At 56.7% G+C, this 18,212-nt stretch overlaps 1 protein-coding gene across 1 annotated transcript in view; it reads right to left on the bottom strand.

Annotated features, from left to right (window-relative positions):
* ALX4 (ALX homeobox 4) overlaps window positions 1–17,666 on the bottom strand; it is a 33,359-nt gene extending 15,693 nt beyond the window's left edge. Inside the window, exon 1 of the mRNA XM_036323917.1 lies at window positions 17,219–17,666. Coding sequence (XP_036179810.1) covers window positions 17,219–17,666 — 448 coding nt within the window. The remainder of the gene's footprint in view (window positions 1–17,218) is intronic.
* Window positions 17,667–18,212: the final 546 nt, after the last annotated feature.

The raw sequence follows: 18,212 nt of genomic DNA, 5'->3' as shown, positions 1-18,212 counted from the left end.
AGGAGCTCAGAGCCGGGCCTCTCTGATGTGCTGCTGGGTCCTGAGCCAGCGCCTGGGCTCCTGCCCTTGGGGGCACTGGGGCAGCTTGGTCCGCCCTGCTGAGGGTAACTAGGGCTCCATAGAACAGCGACCCAGGCCTTGTCCCTCGGCACACTCTGCTTGGGGGGGGGGGGGGGGGGGGGGGGCTGCAGCATCGGGTGAGAGAGCAGACCGTGTGGAATGGGGGGGCGCAAGGAAACCAGCCACAGGGCAGGCCATGAAGACCAAAGGTGGCCCCGCAGCTTCTGTGGCCGGGGACAGAACGCTTGGCTTTTCCGTTTCCTCAGTTCAATCAGTATTGTTCAAATCTCAGCCAGGGAGCGGGGGGCAAGGGAGGGTTGTGGAGAGGGATCGGCCTCTACAGGAAGCTAAGAGGAGGCGTCACTGGGTCTTGGGATGCTCTGCTCACCCCAGGGTGGGGTCCCTGGCCCCTGCCAGAAGGTGGTAGAGCCACACTCCCAGGTGACCAGAATCAAGGCTGCAGTTGCTCACACTGGCCACTAGGAGGCACTGCCGTCCCAATAAAGTTTCTCTGGGCAAAGGTGGTGCCTCAGGGCCCCAGTCCCCGATGAAGTTTCTATAACTTTGGTTGAAGACCCAGGCCCTACCTGGGAGGGTTTGCCACGCAAGCAGTTACTCAGTCCTGCTATGTGTCTGCTGTTGTCCTGGCACCACAAGGGACACAGCTGGGTGAGGTGGGTCCCTGCTCCTCCCCACGGAGCCATTTCCTCCTCTAGTTCTGAGGGTTTTCACATTCTTGACTCATTTTGATCCTCTCGAAATGCCCCCATGGTGGTCTGAGCATCCTCATTTGAGGTAGGAAAACAGGCTCAGAGAGAGGGAGCCTGCGCATGGCACCCGCGCGAGTAGCAGCCTGCCTGGAACTCCCTCTATTCCGGAGCTGCTTCCCTTGCAGAGCCTGGGAGTCCTGCCCCTCCAGCTACTTGCAAATGAGCTGAGAAACGCACCCCTCCCCAGGGCCCCTGGTGTTTTGCCTAGTTGGCTTTCCATGTGGCTGGCAGATTGGATGCCAACTCTTCTGTGGGTTCTTCCCAAGGGAGACTCAGCAGAGACCCGGCTGCAGACAGAAGCGCTCTCTGTTCTTCCTGCCCAGGCAGGTGGGGGTCTTTTTCTGGTCGAGAGGGTGGAGGGGGTTTCCCATTGCCAAGGAAGGAAACCGAATGAGCACTGAGCTCTCCCTAAAAACCAGGAGCTGTGCTTCATGCTCTGCCCAGTCCTAGGACGTCTATCACCCATCACGGTCACGGTTACTGACTCTTTACAACTTTGTGAAATATGCCCATTCCACAGGCCCAGAAACTGAGGCCAGAGGGAGTAAATGACTTGTTTAAGAACATTCAACTGATAAGAGACAGATCTAGGGTCTGAACCCAAAGCCCGGGCATTTCCTCTGGACCTTCCTGGGGTGGGTATCCTGTGTGGGACTGGGACAGGGCACCAGGACACAGGTCAAGGAGGAAGCGGAAATGGTTGGGACTCAGGAAAATGGCTTCCCCAGATGCCTCTATGTCAGCCCCATCACAGCCCACCTTCAGTGCTGGCCCCGATAGAACCTGTGACACCTGGGACCGCCAGTGTGGACCAGTGCCTTTTCTCAGGACTTGTTTTCAGGGTCTCCAACTTCCCCCAGCTTATACCCAACTATCTCTTTCTTGTTCTCTCCCTGACATTATGTCTTGGTTTGCATTCATTTTCTTCCAAATACTGAAGTACTGAGAGGTAAAGAGGCATACGTTTGCAACTTTCTCTTAAGTTCGTAAAGAAATAATATGGATATGTTATGTTCATATGCATATTATGAACATAGATACAATATATACATAGAGAGAATGCAAGAGAGATTGATACCGCAAATATGATGAAATATTAACATTTGGAGAATTGGCATAAAGGGCATCTGGGGATTCTTTGTACTTGTAAACCTTTTCTTAAAGTCTGAAATTAACTTAATATAATAATTTGTTTTAAAGAAGAATGTGGATAAATGGGGGAAAACCACTTTATCCAGGAATCCTACTTCGGAACCTGTATTTGTAATCCTTTGAACAGCACCCAGACTGGAGTTCAGTTAGCAACCTCCCACCTACCCCTCACCGGCCACGGCCTCTTGTGATTTTGTCATTAAAATCACAAGGTAGATGCCAACTCTGGGAACAAGCCTTCCTTCCCGGCCCTTCGGAGACCTTCACTTTCACTCAGAGCACATGGTCCCCATACAGCTCCTCTGAGGCCTGTAGGAGGCAGTATTTTGTTCGGTGAGGTCCAGCTACTGTTGGAACTTAGTTAAAAAAAAATATTTTATTTTTTGAGCCTATTATAATTTCAGCTTTCTACAGTTAGAGTAAATGAGTGAGGTTTCCTTGTATAAAAAAAAAAAAAGTGGTGAGATAGAAAACCTACCGACAACTAATACACGGGGACAACCCAGGTGTCCATCAGTGGGTGAATGGACAAGCAAACTGTGGCGTATGCAGTGCATTGGAGTATTATTCAGCCTCAAAGAAGGAAGTTCTGGCACATGGATAAATCGTCAGGATATCACGCTGAGTGAAAGAAGCCAGTCACCAAAAGACAAATCCTGCAGGACTCCACTGCTATGGGGTACCTCGAGTAGTCAAGTTCATGGAGACAGAAAGCAGCACGGGGTTGCTGGGTGATGGGGGCGGGGACTTGTGGTTTAATGGGGTACAGAGTTTTAGTTTTACAAGATGAAAAGAGCTATGGAGATGGATGGTGGTGATGGTTGCACAACATTATTAGTACACTTAATACCACTGACCTCACACTTAAAAATGACGAAGGTGGTAAATTTGTTATGTGTATTTTAGCACAATAAAAAACTGGGCAGCCCGGCCAGCAGGGCTCAGTGGTTGAGCATCGACCTATGAACCAGGAGGTCAGGGTTCAATTCCCCGTCAGGGCACATGCCGGGTTGCAGGCTCCATCCCCAGGAGGGGGCGTGCAGGAGGCAGCCAATCAATGATCTCTCCCTCTCCTTTCCTCTCTGAAATCAATAAAAAATATTTTTAAGAAATTGTGGTGGGGGCGGGGGGAGAAAGTCCACTAGCCAGTGTCCCTTAGGCCCTCTGTCCTGCCTGCAGCCTGCCCAGCCTGCTCCATCCGGTCCTAGGTCCCCTCCACCCCCAGCTTATGCCCTGAATTCTTTTTTCCCTGTCTTCTCCCACATGCTATGTCTAGATTTCATTTATCAAATCCTTGGGTCACCTGCTTGTTCATTCACTGAACACCTCCCCAGGGCCTCCCCTTAGTCATGGCCTCATGGAGGGGACAGACAGGTCAAGGGTTATCAGGCCCGATGGGCAAGAGCATCCTGGGCACAGCAGGTCCACAGAGAGGAAGGAGCAGGCAGTCCTGGTGGGAAAGGTGGGGAGACGTTTCAGCCATGCATGGCCTTGAACTGAGTGCTGAAAAACCAGAGAGGTCTTGGCAAGGCATGTTCCATTTCTGGTAAAACAGGACACTCCCAACTCCCCAAATTGGTCATAAATGACCCAGTGAGAAGCCTTCGGGGCCTCCCACCGGGGCTGCTGACAATAACAGAAACAACAATAATGTAATCCCTTGTGTCTGAGCGGTGCTGAACCATCCACTGCTGTGCAAGATCCTCCCCAGATGCCCAGGAGGTCAGTGTTGTTGCCCATTTAGCAGAGGAAGAAACTGAGGTCAGACTAGTTGAATAACTTGCCTGAGATCACAGAGCTCGGAGGGGGCAGAGCTGGGGCTGAAGCCCAGCGGTCCAGCTGCAAGCCCAGCGTGGTGCCCGTTGCCTCTCAGGGCGGCAACGAGGTGTCTTTCTTTCAGAGCCGGGCTCTTGGGAGGAGCAGACAGGCTTCATCGGGCCCCGGGGAGATACGATGGAGTCCCAGCAGAGATTTCCATCGCAGAGGGCTACACTGAGCTTTAGGGTCACCATGAGAAGCCCCCTTTATGGCTAAACTTGAATATCACTTCCTGATGCTCACTGGGGTGGGGCTCCTGACCTCAGTCTAAGGGACTCTAACTGCCCTTAGCTGCTCTCCTCTCACACACTGCAGGTTTCCCAGCTCCCACCTTCCAGGCCCGTCCAGGGCCCCTCCCCCAGCCCTGCCTCCAGTCCCCGCAGGAGATCCTGGCACCTGGCAGGGGAAGGGGAGCTGACCCACACGGGGTCCACTCTCAGAGGGGCAGAGGGAGCCTCCCACAGTCTCCCTTCACCCCCACAATAAGTCCCAGAGCTCAGCTCCACCCCACACCTCACAGGCAGGATATGGAGACGAGACCCCTTGCCCCCCAGTGCTCACATGGACCCTCAGGACTGCGCCTCCCAATGGGAATTGGCTGTGATGTATTAATAGTTATTACTTGGGGGCAAGTTAGGCCAGTGTAGCTGTAAGAACTGAGCAAAATCACTCCACCTGTAAACGTCTCACCCACGCGTGCCTCCTTCCCCAGGTGCACTCTCCTCAGCTCAGGGTCCCCCTCCAGTCCAGCTGCCATGGACACTTACAGCCATCTGTCCAAAGTAGCCGCCAGGGCCCCCTCAATCAGGGCCCATTGCGCATCGATACAACGAAGACTACATGGGGCGAAGCCTTTGTCACCACTGTACAAATCAGATGTTAACTTCATTTTAAGTATTTTTTTTTTAAAAAACTTCCTGTTTAATCTAATGAACCAAATAAACTGATGAACAAAAATAGACCCAGAGACACGGAAGCATGAACAGACTGTTGAACCTCAGAGGGAAGGCAGGGGAGGGTGGGTGGGTGGGAAGGGATCAACCAATGAACTTGTCTGCATATCTGCATAACCTGTGGACACAGACAGTGGGGTGGTGAGGGCCTCGGGGGAGGGCGGGGAGGAGACGGGAGCAGGCTGGGAGAGGTTAATGGGGGGAGGGGGGGAGGAGGACCTATGTAATACTTTCAACAAGTAAATAAATATTAAAAACAAACAAGCAACTTCTGGTTTATGTTTAAGGAAGACCCGCACATAAACACACTTGGACTGACTGAGGCGGCAACTCGAAGACACAACCACGCGATGGAAACTGTCGTTTTCGTCGCTGCACTGAGCTCCGTGCGGCTCACGGGCCAGCAGACCGCGCTCAGGCCACTGTGAATGACTTACAGGAACCTCGCTCCTACTTAGACTCCTGGTGACACCTGGGCCACTTTCTTACGTGGGCGTGTGAACGTTCAAGTGCTCAAGGACAAGTTTCTCCGTGGGCGCGTCCTGTGGCTCCTTCAGACCACCTGAGACTGGGGGTGGGGAGTGGCCATTCCAGAAACTGACCGCAGTGACTCAGGGCCATGTCGGCTCAGGCAGTGCCTCTCCAAGTCGGTCCAGATGCTGATGCGGAGCTGACCAGGAGGCCATTTCACGTGGTCAGTGATCAGGAGTTTGGGGCGGGGTTTGTTGGTTCCTCCCACGCGTGGGAGCAGCCCTGGGCTGGTTCTGAGGAAGGCTCTGGAAGGAGGGGGAGGTGGGGCCTGGGCAGTCAGGATGCGTGGCCATGTCAGCGGCAGAGGGAGGCGGTGGGCTGTGTACTGACAACCCCTCCCAACTGCGTCCTGTGCTTGGTCCTGTCTGATGGGCACAGGCGTGAGGCCACCCAGGCAGCAGGCATCAGCCCCCGGGGCAGAGGCGTGGGGAGGAAAGGCCTGACTTTGGCTAGGGGGCCTGAGCCGAGTTCACAGCAGGGACAGTGGCCCTGGGTGGCTCTCCCCTTCTTCACCTGTAAATCCGGGCTGCTAGCACCTCCCAAAAGGCTTCAGTGAGAGATCCCAGTCAGGCCTGGCCCCTGGGCGACACTGAATAGATGCTCCCTATCACAGGGGGGCCAGCCGGAGCCCAGAGAAGGTGCAGAACCCCCTGCCATTCTCTGTGCCCAGCTGTGCCCACACAGAGATGAACAGCGCACAAGCCTCGCCCTTGGGGGCCTCCTGGTCTGAAGGTGGAGGCCAGATGAACACAGAGAACAGACATTCGCTCACGCTGCCTGGGTACAAGGTGCAGCAGCGGGGAGATGAGGGGGTCTATAGGATCTGAGGGGCCTAGGGGTGCCCCTCCCCGGATTTGGATGCCTCCTGCCCTCATGCGAGGCAGAGAGCCAGCCTCATTCCTCTCATCACTCATCCATATTTGAAAAGATTTTGTTAACCACACAGTGTAGCTCAAGTAATAATTTTCCAATTTTGTGCATTGAGGTCAGCGATAACCGTCTGTTACAGTTTTGACCAGACCGACACAGTCAGAGTTCCCACAAAACCCCCTCGACAGTGACAGCTAACGTTGACCTGTTTTAGGAACTGTCCTGAGTTCCTTGCCCACGTCCCCTTACGAATCCTCACAATATTCCTGAAAGGTAGGTATTCTTACCCCCACCTTAGGGATAAGGAAACTAAGGGGAAAAGTTCAACCAATGTGCCAAGTGCACAGCGGAGATCTGTTTCCAGGTCCCGGCTACACCAGCCTCCCCAGACCGGAGGCACCTGAAGTTTTAGGCAGCCTTCCAGCCCAACTGGGGAAAGAACGAAGTTTCTAGAAGATTCTAGGAATACTAGAAACTGTGACTGAAGCTTGCCTTTGACACCCGCTGGGTGACAGGCTCAAGCAGTCCTGTCTATCACCAGCCCCTTTATCCACGGCCCCTCTTTCCACACTTCCAGTTACCCGTGGGCAGCAGAGGCCCAAAAATATTTAATGGAAAATTCCAGAAATAATTCATACGTTTTAAATGGTGCACCCTTCTGAGCAGTGTGATAAAATCTTGTGCTGTGACCTTCATTTTACTTAATAATGGCCCCCGAGCCATTCACATAACTTTTATGACAGCATATTGTTATTATTGTTCTATTTTATTGTTGTTGTTAGTCTTTTACTGTGCCTAATTTATAAGCTTCATCATAGGTGTGTGTGTATAGGACAAAACATAGTGTAAGTAGGGTTCAGGGCTATCTGCAGTTTCAGGCATCCTGCTGGGGGTCTCGGAATGTACCCTCCATGGATAAGAGGGGGCGACTGTATTCACAGGGCAACATGCCGGAGTGAAGGGGGGTGGCGTGGACAGAGGCCTTCCCTCCTGGAGCTCCTCCAGCTCCACAGAGCGGGCCTCTGGGGTCATCTTACCTAAGGAAGTAGGTCCCAGATGTGGGCCTGTCAGGTGTGTGGACCCTAAGAGCCCCTGAGAATTTCCCCCAGAAGCAGGTTCTCACAGGAGGGTCAGCGGATGTACATGGAGGCTCCGAACTGGCTGGGGCCCAGCCAGAGGCCTGGGGTCTGTCCTCCACCCCTTCTCACCAACCCGGTTCCTGGGAAATACATGTGTCTCTGAACTGAATCTCTTTGACCTGTCAGTCACTGGCCTGGAGGGGAAGGGAGGGGCGGGTTGACTTGCAAGGTTCCCTATTTTCTGGGATTCTGGACTTTACTTAAGAAGGCACGCAAGGGACAGACAGGCAGACCAGTGGGACAGGACAGAGAGCCTAGAAATAAGCTCTCAGATATATGGTCAATTGGTCTTTGACAAAGGTGCCAAGGTCATTCGATGGAGAAAGGGCAGTCTTTTCAACAAATGGTTCTGGGAAAACCAAATATCCACATGCGAAAGAATGATGTTGGACCCTTATCTCATACTATCGGCAAAAATTAACTCAAAATGGATCAAAGACCTCAACTTTAGAGGCAAAACTATAAAACTCTTAGAAGAAAACCGAGGGGAACTTCTTCATGATGCTGGAGTGAGCACTGATTTCTTGGCCATAACACAGAAAGCATGGGAAACTAAATGAACACTAATGAACTGCATTTCATCAAATTTAGTAAAAACTTTTTGCAACAAAAGGACACCATCTGGAGAGTTAAAGACAACCCACAGAATGAGTGGAAAAATTTGCAAATCTCGTATCTGATAAGGGATTAATATCCAGAACAGAACTCCTGCCACTCAACAACACCCACCAGCACAACAAAACAACCCCATCCAAAAACGGGCAAAGAACTTGAATAGACTTTTCTCCAAAGAAGATATACAAATGGCCGGACACAAAAGGACAAGCATGGCTGTGGATCCCACGTCTATGAGATACCTAAAGCGGGAAAATTCATAGGGACGGAAAGTGGAACAGAGCTTTTCGGGGGAGAGGAGATGTCAGGTTCTCACCCCAGGCCTTGATTCCAAGGAAGGACGAAGGAAGAGAGGATAGAAATATTTTTAGTTCACTTATATGTGGAAGCTAATGAACAAAATAAACTAACAAACAAAGTAGAGACAGACTCATGTATACTGAGAACAGACTGACAGCTTCAGAGGGGAGGGGACAGATAACGAGAGGGAGTGGGGCCCTTCGTCCTCCTCCCCAAAGCACTTGACCTTGCAGGATGCACCTGAGGGGGTTAACTGAGGCCACCTGACTGACCTCCTCCGCTCTCATGGCATCAGGCACTTCAGTCCCCTTCTGTGAAGATGCTGCAGGCACAGTACCTCTCTGCACCAACACCACTCGCTCCCCTTCCTCATAGGACAGGCCCGAACAGTCCCGTTTTACAAATGAAAAAATGGGAGTGAAATCAGAGAAATAAGGGGATTGTTCCAAAGACACATGTCTATTTCCATGGAAAAGTCAGGACTTGAACTTGGATCTCTTGATCTCCAGAGAAGGCATGGGGGCGGGGGGATGGGGGGAGGAGAAAGGAGAGAAGCAGCAAGGGCTTTTCAGCTACCGGAGAAGATCTGGGCCTGTGGCAACTCCCAGCTTCCCTCAACTTCTCTGAGACCTCCCCTTCCTGGGCAAGGGGATGCCCACCTGGAGGGGGGCTTCTAAGGAGCTACACGCCTGGTGGACAGCCTTTCCCACCACTACACACCCAAGCTGCCCTCCTCTGCCAGCCTGAGTCAGGACAACCCATTCCAGCACTGCCCGATGCACTGGAATCGCCAAGTTACTATCCTGTGCCCGCCCCGGACCTGAAGGCAGGGCTGTGTCCAGTGCTTCTCGGAATCCCCCACAAGGCCTGGCACGGTGACGGGCTAAGTTTGGTGAGCAATGAGTGAGTGGAATCAGGCACTTCAGTCCCCTCCTCTGTGAAACAGGACATCTGGGCCAGCAGACGTCTGGTGCCTCTTCCAACACTAAGTGGGACACCCCACCTGACACCAGGACCCATTGTGTGTGGGTGGGCAGGACCAGGGCTCCTGGACGCCACTGAGGCTCCGGGCCTGGCACATGGTCAACTGAGAGAGGAGGAGGTCAGTCATGGGGCCTCAGTTAAACCCCCAGGCACAAACCCTAGTGGTTTCTACCCTTTAGGAAAGAAATCCTGGCCCAGGGAGCCAGGCAGAGAGCAGGGGTCCAGCCCTGCCCGGTCACCGGTAGGATGAGGACCTGCAATCCCACAGGGACTCCATGGCTGCTCTCCTGTTGCCACTGCAATCTCCAGGAACTGGTGGTGGGGTTGCCCTATTTCTAAAAAGGGAGGAACAAGCATCTACGGTATTTGGTGCACAGAGAGTGTGTCCTGTACAGGAGGGGTTACAAGGAAGGAAGTAGGTGAGCCTGAGCAGATTATTTCCCAAGTCCTTCCTCCTCCACCCCCAGCAGTGGAAGGAAGAGAACCTAGCAGTCGTTCCCTCCTTTCCATTAACCTGTTTACAGGGTCCCACTTCTCTTTGGGCCTCAGTTTGCTCATCTGCTAAATGGTTCTGCAACATGCAAAAAGACGGTGCAGACGATGGTTTCTCTCCAGAGTGAGCCACATAGGGCAGAGGGTATACGCAGGAGCTGGGGGTCAAGGGGAGGCCTCGCTGCAGTGTGGGTGGGCTAGGGGGACCCTGTGGAGGGCCCTGGAAGATGCTGGGGACTGGATGCCACCCCCATGGGCCACAGCGAGACTTTGCCTGCCGCTGGATGAGTCAGCCTCCAGGAGGAGCCCCAACCAGGGGCAGGGAAGGCCACTGGCAGCGAAGCACAGGCGCTTAGTACTGTTTCCCTGGCATCGTATGTAGATACTTGCCCTCGAACACACGACGCTCATGTACACTGGGGATCGTGCCCTTCTGCCACACAGGAGTGCACACAGATGAGTACACCCGAACACCCACCTGTGTTCATGCTGTGGACGTGTTTACACAAACACCAGGCCCCCACTCACGACAAAGGTCCTGGGATATGCTCACGGGAGACCCTACCCATGCTCCAGCCACACTGTGAATGAGACACAATTCTTCATTCACCCTTCCAGTCAGTAAGCGCTTACTATGCCCAAACATATGCCCTGGAAGGACGTAAGCCAGAGGGTAGCAGGCAGGTGCTCGGCTTGTCCTCCCAGGACCAGGTCTGCGCGTAGGTGCTCAGTGGATGCGGAGCAGGGAAGATGAGTGGAGACAGCACTTGAGTGGCCGGGAGGGGCCAGGAACTCCAGAGCCTCGGCTTGAGCCTGGCCACTTGTGAGCATGAAGACACCCATAGCTCCCCCCTCCACATTTAAGCCCCAGCCTGGCATCTAGAGCCTGCACCCCACTGCAGCCCTCCCCCCAAGACTGTAGCCCACTTGGTCCCTGTGCCTTTAGCACACCCTAGGGCAGTGATGGCGAACCTATGACACGCATGTCAGAGGTGACACGTGAACTCATTTTTTGGGTTGATTTTTCTTTGTTAAATGGCATTTAAATATATAAAATAAATATCAAAAATATGTCTTCGTTTTACTATAGTTGCAAATATCAAAAAATTTCTATATGTGACACGGCACCAGAGTTAAGTTAGGGTTTTTCAAAATGCTGACACACCGAGCTCAAAAGGTTCACCATCACTGCCCTAGGGAGCCCCCAGGGCCCATCTTCTGTCCACTCTGTCCGATTTCTCCTGGACACAAATGTATGTACGGGTGGGAAGAGGAGGGAAACATGGGGAAGGCGGGTCCAAACTGGTCCAGGCACAGAAAACCCCCTGCCCTGAGGGTCTTTGAAACTTGTCCAAGCTCCAACGTTTCACAGCTACAATCCAGACCAGGACGGGAAGAGGAAGGGACTCTCCCAAGGCCATGCTGACCGCCCTGACCGGCGCTTGTGTCGAGCTGGACCTTGGTGTCGCGGACCAAACCTTCCACAGCCTCTTGGTCTTCTCCAGCACAGCCGAGGAGCGCGCCGCGGGCCGGCCGCTTTGCCCAACTGGGTTGCCGGCAGTCCGCATGTGAGGCGCCCAGCATGGACACCCATGATGCGTGGCCCGTTTGGAAGGAGAATCCCCTCCAAGGCCATCTGCTCTCTGAACCCCAAGAAGCACGCAGGGCTTCGCACAGGCACCCAGCGGCCTCTCTCTGGAGGTCCCAAGTACAAGCAGCGGGTCACAGGGACAGCCTGATACTTGAAGGACTATGGCGCCTCTTTCACCCCCACCCCCACCCCCACCCCCCACGCCAGTATCTCCCAGTCATCCTGCTCTCCTAAAAGGCATTTTGGATGCTATGGATGCCACGGTGACCCGCCCCCCTCAACTGCCTCCGCTTGGAATTGGAATCTGCCTGCTGCCCCAATCACTACTGGGCGCCCCAGCCTTTCCCTCCTGAGTCTCCCCTTTGCCTGTCTCTTCTCTCCACGAAGCTTCTCCCTCCTCCTCCTCCTCCTCCTCCTCCTCCTTGATGTTGGCAGTCTAGGGTGGGAGGGGGTAGAGAAGTGGGTCTTTGCTAAGGAGACAGATCGCACTGGGGATAGGTGGTGGGCGCGGGTCTGGTGTGCCCGGTGGCCTGGAGGCAGCACCCTGGACACACGGGGGCGGGGGGCAGGGGGCAGGGGGCAGCTTCTGCTTTCTGGGGATACCAGCTTCCCAGTGGCACAGTGTTTGCTGCTCCCAGGCCCCTGCACCCCAGTACTGGGCGAGGAAGGAGTGTCTTGCATGGAGGTGGGGGCGTGGCTCATTTGCACACCTGCAGACCAGAGGAGAAGGTAGGGGCTGCACCTCTGAGGGGAGTCCCCTGGGGGCATCAGTCCCCTGAGAGGCACCAGCCTGCGGTTGGGGGCTTGTTGACTAGAGAGAAGTGCCTCCTCTTTCTGCAAAAGGGCCCCGTCTGGAAGAGGGGCCTCGTCTCACTGTCCAGGGCAAACCAGCCAATGGAGTGAGGTGCCCAGGGCCCCGGACTGAGACCAAGGGTGGCTTTCATTTTTAACACATCGGTTGGTTAGCCGATGTCACTTCTTCATGTAGCCGGGACCTCGCTGTCTTGGTTTCCTAGTCTGGTGGCTCCCCAGTCCCCTTAGCGATTCCCGGGCACCCGCAGCTGTTGCGGGAAGGACGAGGGCAGGTGGCGCCTGGCAGGCGGGCCCAGGCACAGACTGGGATCTCACTATCCCAAGACAGTGAGATCTTGGGCCAAGGTCCCTGGGGGTCGTGGGAGCTGAGGATGCTGAAGCGCCTAGCGGAGGAAACATCTCCTGCCAAGCTTTCTCCCAGCTCCCCCTGCTCGCAGGGAACGGCGCACGGTGCACTCAACCGTTCCCGCTTCATGCCCGCGGTGCCGTGGGCGCTTCCAGCAGCCTCCCCTTTCTTTCCCCGCTTGCGGCTTCCAGCACCTGGTCCAGGGGGCAGCGGAGAAGCCAAACACGCGGGAGCCCAACCTCCCTTCACCCCCGTATCTGCAAAGATTGCAGTATTTCCAGTTCGAATTTCAATGTGTCCATGTGCCACCCAAACAAAGCCGTGCGCGCGCAGAGCTGCGGGAAGAGAGAAGAGGGCTGAGGCCAAGATAACGAGAGGGATGTCCCCTGGGAGAGTGCGCCCAGCCTCTCTCCAAAGCGAAAGTCCTCGGGGACTCTGGCTGGATTGGATGCGTGTATTTTAACTAGTTTTCCTACGGCGGCTCCGGGCCGCGGCGTGCACCGCTCGGGGTTTGGCATCCCCGCGGTAGCCCGACAGCGGTGGCGGCTGCGGCGGAGGCGGCGAGGTTCGGGCCGCAGCGGCGTCGGGACCTCGCAAACGCGGGACAAAGTCATCCAACTAAGAAAACGCCACCGACGGGCACAGGCGTGGTCCCCAGCTCACCGAGGTCTCTTCTGCAATTTTCTTAGAACAACTTACCCAAAATGTCCCCCAAAAGTTTCCGTGTGTATATACACAACACAGACAGGGGCGCTGGGTCCAGGTGGTGGTTACAACACTGTGCACACTCGCAGCCGTTCTCCCAACGGACTCCCCACTTAGCCGCGCGGACTTCACTGTGCGTCCACTATTCGTAAGAAAGAAAACTTCGTCCAAACCGATCGATTTAAAATAATACTAGCTCTTTAACCCAGGCCTTCTGTTTTTCTCTTTAAGAAGGTAAGTGCTTAAGCGGGATTTTTGGTGCAGGCTGGCGGCTATCGAAATTATAAAACTAGAAAATTAAAAGCATCTTCCTTCGCTCCCTCTCCTCCAAAATTGACGGGGGTCGGGATGTCACCGCTTCCAGGCGCCAGCGCTCCCTGGCCCACCCCTCACCACCAGCGAGCTGACTGCTCCCGCCAGCATCTCCTTTCCCCACGTCTTTGGGGACCCATTCAAGAACCCATGCTGGTTCTTTGACTAAATTCAAATACCACCCGACTGGGGCAGAGCTGACAATTTTGTGGTGTGTGATTGTGTCCGTGCGGGGAAACCAATACCCCGAGCTTCGAACATTGCGTCTGATTCCACAAACCAGGACCGGCCCTCAGTGCGCCCCAGCGGCCTCGGGCGGGACCTCTGCGCAGAGAGCGCTGCCTTCGCCGGTGGATGGGAGGGTGGCGATCCGCGAGCAACGAAAACCTGCGTGCACCGAATCGAAAGCGAAAGAGAGAGGAAGCGGGGCTGCTCCCAGAAGAGTCGGGGGCGCACGGCAGAGCCTGGCGCGCCTGGGGCGGCCCGGGGATCTGGCTCTGGGTTTGAGGGCGAAGTGCCTGAGCCCCCACCCCGGCGGCGGCGGCGGCGGCGAGGAATGTCGGGTCTCCAACCTGGCGTGTCTCCTGGGGCCCATGCGCTCAAACACGGGCCAAAGATAGGCAGGGACGTCGGAAGGTCGAAGTGCTGACCGAGGAGCCCGGCGCCCCAGAGCCTGGCGAGGTCGGGACCGCAGCCGGCCAAACCCCGGTGGGACTCTCGGTGAAAACGCGAAGGTGTCCGCGCTGCAGGGGACCGCCTGCGCCTGGAGCCCTCGCCCGTTCAGTGCTGATCGGAAAACCGAGGCCAGGTTAGGGGTAGAGAGGGCCAGGGTGTCTCACCTCTACTCCTGGCGACTCGGAGGAAATCCCGCTGACGGAGACCAAGGCGGCTGCCCTGCCGCGCGCTCCCTCCGCACATGCAGGCGGCGGCTCCCACCCCCAGGCTCGCACCTCTGTAGCGGAAGGCCCCTCGATCTCGCGGAGTGGCTCCCAGGGCTGAGAGCCGGGAGGGAACTTCGGTGTAGTTACTGGCTTCCGCCCCGACCAACAGAGCTGGGAAGGAGGCTGCGAGGTGGAAGCTACCTGAGGTCAGGCCCGAGGTCTGCCAAGCCCAGCGCCGGGGCCCTGTCTGTCCCCATTTTCCCCGAGCTCCTGGGAACATCCCAAGGCTTTTTCCTCCAACCTCATTTCTCCCCTTTTGAACATACAGTCTGACAAGTGAGGGAGGGAACACGCCTCAGTTCCCCTCCTGCTGGCGGTCTCTAGAGTCTACCCCAGAGGCTCATCTGGGGCGCCTCTGGAAAGGGCAGAGCCTCACCTCTTGGTGCCTGGGGCTCCTGATCTTGTACCTCGTGTGCCTAATCACTTCTGTACAAGGACCAGAGATCTCCTCCGGGGCAGGGAAACTTGGTGCTGAGAGGAGGGAAAGAGGAAACAGAGCTGCTGGTTGTTTGTGGCTTTGCCCTGAGTAGTGCCTCCACCTGGGGCAGCCAGGGAGTGGGGCCCTGTCTGCCTGCCTTTTGTCCCAACCTTCAGCTTATGGCTTTGCCCACAGCGGGGGCAGGCGCCTGTCCTGTCCTCAGAATTGGGTGCCTTGAGATTCCCAACAGCACTGAGCCCCCCTCCCTCGGCGATGGAAATGTGGAAGAGGGTAGGCTAGACTCCTGCTCTCTCCTCTCTCCCTGGGGGACATTTACCACCCAATAAGCCTTACTATTGGGGACTGGGGTGTGGGGGAGTTACTTGCTGTCAGGTCACACTGTGGGCAGCCCCAATGGCTAACAGAGAAAAGGCCAAGCTGGCATGTGAAGGAAGGCCCAGAGGGGCTCAGAGGGGGTGCTTGGAGGGGGCCAGCCCTTATCCCTTTTCCTCTGGACCTGAAGGCATTTTCCAAAGAAGAATGTGGAAGCAACGTGGGATCTCCCTTTGCCTAAAGTGTAAGCCTCTTCTGCAGCCTCACCGGCGCATTTCTTTACTAGTAAAGCATGAAAACCCAGTGCAGTGGAAGAGAAAGCACGCAGTCCTGGGGGTGCACAGTGCGCCTCCATGGGGCCCCCAGTTTGTGACTTGCTCTCACTTAACAATCCCAACTGTCATGGATGAGGAGGGCCCTGGGCGAGGCCAGGAGGCAGGCCGGTGCATGGGGTGCATGGGGACAGGGCCAAAAGCCGGCTGCGGAGAGTGGAAGGAGCACCTGTGTGCGCTGTGAGCCGCTGTGATCTGAATGCATCTGATCTCATTCCAACAGGAAGGTGGAGGAAGTGGGGAAAGGCTGCCGGATCCTTCTAAATCTGCTCTCAGTCCTGCCCTATGGGTTTGGGAGTGTGTGACTATGTGTGCCGAGGCCACACGAGTGAGTGTATCTGATGTGTGACCACGAGTGAGTGTATCTGATGTGTGACCACGTTGGCTCATGAGGAAGAGGTTATGTGTGTGTGTGTGTGTGTGTGTGTGTGTGTGTAGAATGCAAGTGTAGACAGGGGTATGATGGTGCGATTTTTTGTGCGTGTCAACAACCACCTAATGAACTAGTTCTGAGCCTGAGGGAGAGCCCGTTTGAGTGCAAGAAAGTGCTCGCCTTGGGCTGCTTTCCTAAGGTTATCCCACTGCCAAGGCCTCCACCATGTCCCACTTCTGTCCCTAGGCCTGGTGCCTCTCCATCTGGCCTGGGTCGGCTCAGACGAAGCCACTGCCCTGTCAGCACCGGCCCATCTCCAGGGCCCTGCCCGAGGCCTCAGGGGGAGACTGTGTACCTAGAGTTCCTAGTCCAGAGAAGACTTCCCCTCCCCTCTCCATTTCCCTGGTTCCCAGCTCGGGGCTCACCAATTCCCAGTCTGTGGAAGACAGGGTTTAGGCTTCACACTGCTCTGGCTCAGGCCGCCCTTGAGAGAGGCCCCTTCTCCACCATGGTCGCTGAGCTCTGGGGCCCAGGCCTGCGTTCCAGGGGCCAGAGGTCATTCAGGCCTCGGTTCCCTGTGGGCCCAAGTCCATACAGAGAAACTTTTCTCTTCTTCCCGCACTGAGTCCCTCCTGATCTTCGGCTTTCTGCCTGCCTGCGGTCACCCCTAAACCATTGTTCCGCGGCTGGCCTAGAGAGAAACGCTCCGGATCCCTGGCCGGCCCACCGCCCGGCGGCGAGCCGCGCTCGGGTGGCCACTGGACTCGGGTCTTCCGCGGCCCCAGGCGACTCCGGACCCGAATCCTTGCGGCGTCCCTGTTCCACGGCATCCCGGGCGCGCTCCGACGGCTGCGCTCCAACCGCGCTCCGCACCTGCGACGCTCCCACCTGTGGCGCCGCCAGAGGAGCCTCCAGGCCGGCGGGGAGCGAGGCCTTGGCCGCCGGGGACCCTGCGCCCGAGCGCTGAGCCGCAACTGTTTCCCGCCGGGAGCCGGGAGCCGGGAGCCGGGAGCCGGGAGCCGGGAGCCGGGAGCCGGGAGCCGGGAGCCGGGCGGAACAGCCGCTTCCGAGCCGGCCCGAAGGCAGCGCAAAGCGAGTGGTCGGGGAAACAGCACAGAAGGGGGGACACAAACTCCAAGTCGGGCTCAACAGCTCAAACGCTCCTGGCCTTGGCGAAGGGAGAGATGAAGGGGCAAGACGGCGCCTTGGGAGCAGCGGATCCCCATTTCTCTACCGGGAGTCGCCGCTGCTCGGCCCCGCACCTCCTCAGCCCAACAGCTCCTGCCACCCGCAAGCCCGATAGGTTTCCAGGGCGCCGAAGCCACGGGCCCCGGGGTCCCCCGCCTCGAGGGACCCGCACGTGCACTCACCGTAGCAGGGGACCTGCAGGGCCGCGTTGTGGCCACCGCTGCCTTCCTGGAGCTTGAGGCTGCCGTCCGGGGGCGTCTTGCAGGCGCCTCGTGGCAAGTAGAGGTGCGGCTGCGGCGCCGGCGGCTGGGGCTGCGGCTGCGGCGCCGGCGGCGGCTGCGGGGCGGGGGGCTGGGGCTGGAACTTGTTAAAAGAGCCCCGCGCCCCGGCGCCGCTCTCCAGGGGCGTCACCAGGTCCGGCTGCCCCGCGCTGTAGCGAGCCCGGCTCTTGGCGTCCCCGAAGCCCTGCCCTTTGGCGGCGGCGGACAGGAAAGTGGTACCGAACTTGTCGCCGCCGGGGTACGCCCGGAAAGGTGACGAGCCCTCCCGACTCTGCGACACCGGGCTGTAGTAGGCGTCCATGGCCGCGGCCGGAGACTCGCTGTAAGAGACGCAAGTCTCCGCGTTCATGCCGGGCGAGCGCGGGCGGCGGGCGGGGGCGCGAGCGAGAGCGCGAGGACGCCACCGCGCGCCCTGGCCGGGAGTTTGGAGAAGCGAGGAGGCTGTGGCTGTGCGCTCCGGGCGGGCCTGCGCCCTCTCCCTCCTCCCTCCTCTCTCTCTCTCTCTCTCTCTCTCTCTCTCTCTCTCTCTCTCTCTCTCTCTCTCTCTCTCTCTTCCTCTCGCCTCTCCCTCCTCCCCTCCACAGCTGGCCCAGGAAAAGAACCAAGTGCTGTAAAAAGATTCAGCTGTTTCAGAAAGTTGACCAGATCTCCCAAAACCCTCTTAAGGTTTTTTGAAGGGGTGAGGGGGCGGGGGGAATAGAGAGTGAATTTCCCCCTCGGAATCCCTTCTTTCTCCCTCACCCCCCCCTCCCCTTCTCCCTCTTCTCCCTCCACTGCCCCTGCGCTTTCTTTCCTCTCTCCGGTGGTGGAGAATCTTAAGGATTCTACCCGAGGCGCGGGGCCGCGGAGGTGTCAGGACCCTTAGGGCTCCCGAGGCTGCGCTGAAGTGATCTGG

Source organism: Myotis myotis, unplaced genomic scaffold (assembly GCF_014108235.1).
Source record: "Myotis myotis isolate mMyoMyo1 unplaced genomic scaffold, mMyoMyo1.p scaffold_m19_p_10, whole genome shotgun sequence".
In the NCBI taxonomy this organism is placed as follows: domain Eukaryota; kingdom Metazoa; phylum Chordata; class Mammalia; order Chiroptera; family Vespertilionidae; genus Myotis; species Myotis myotis.
This window is presented reverse-complemented; position numbering and strand designations above follow the sequence as displayed.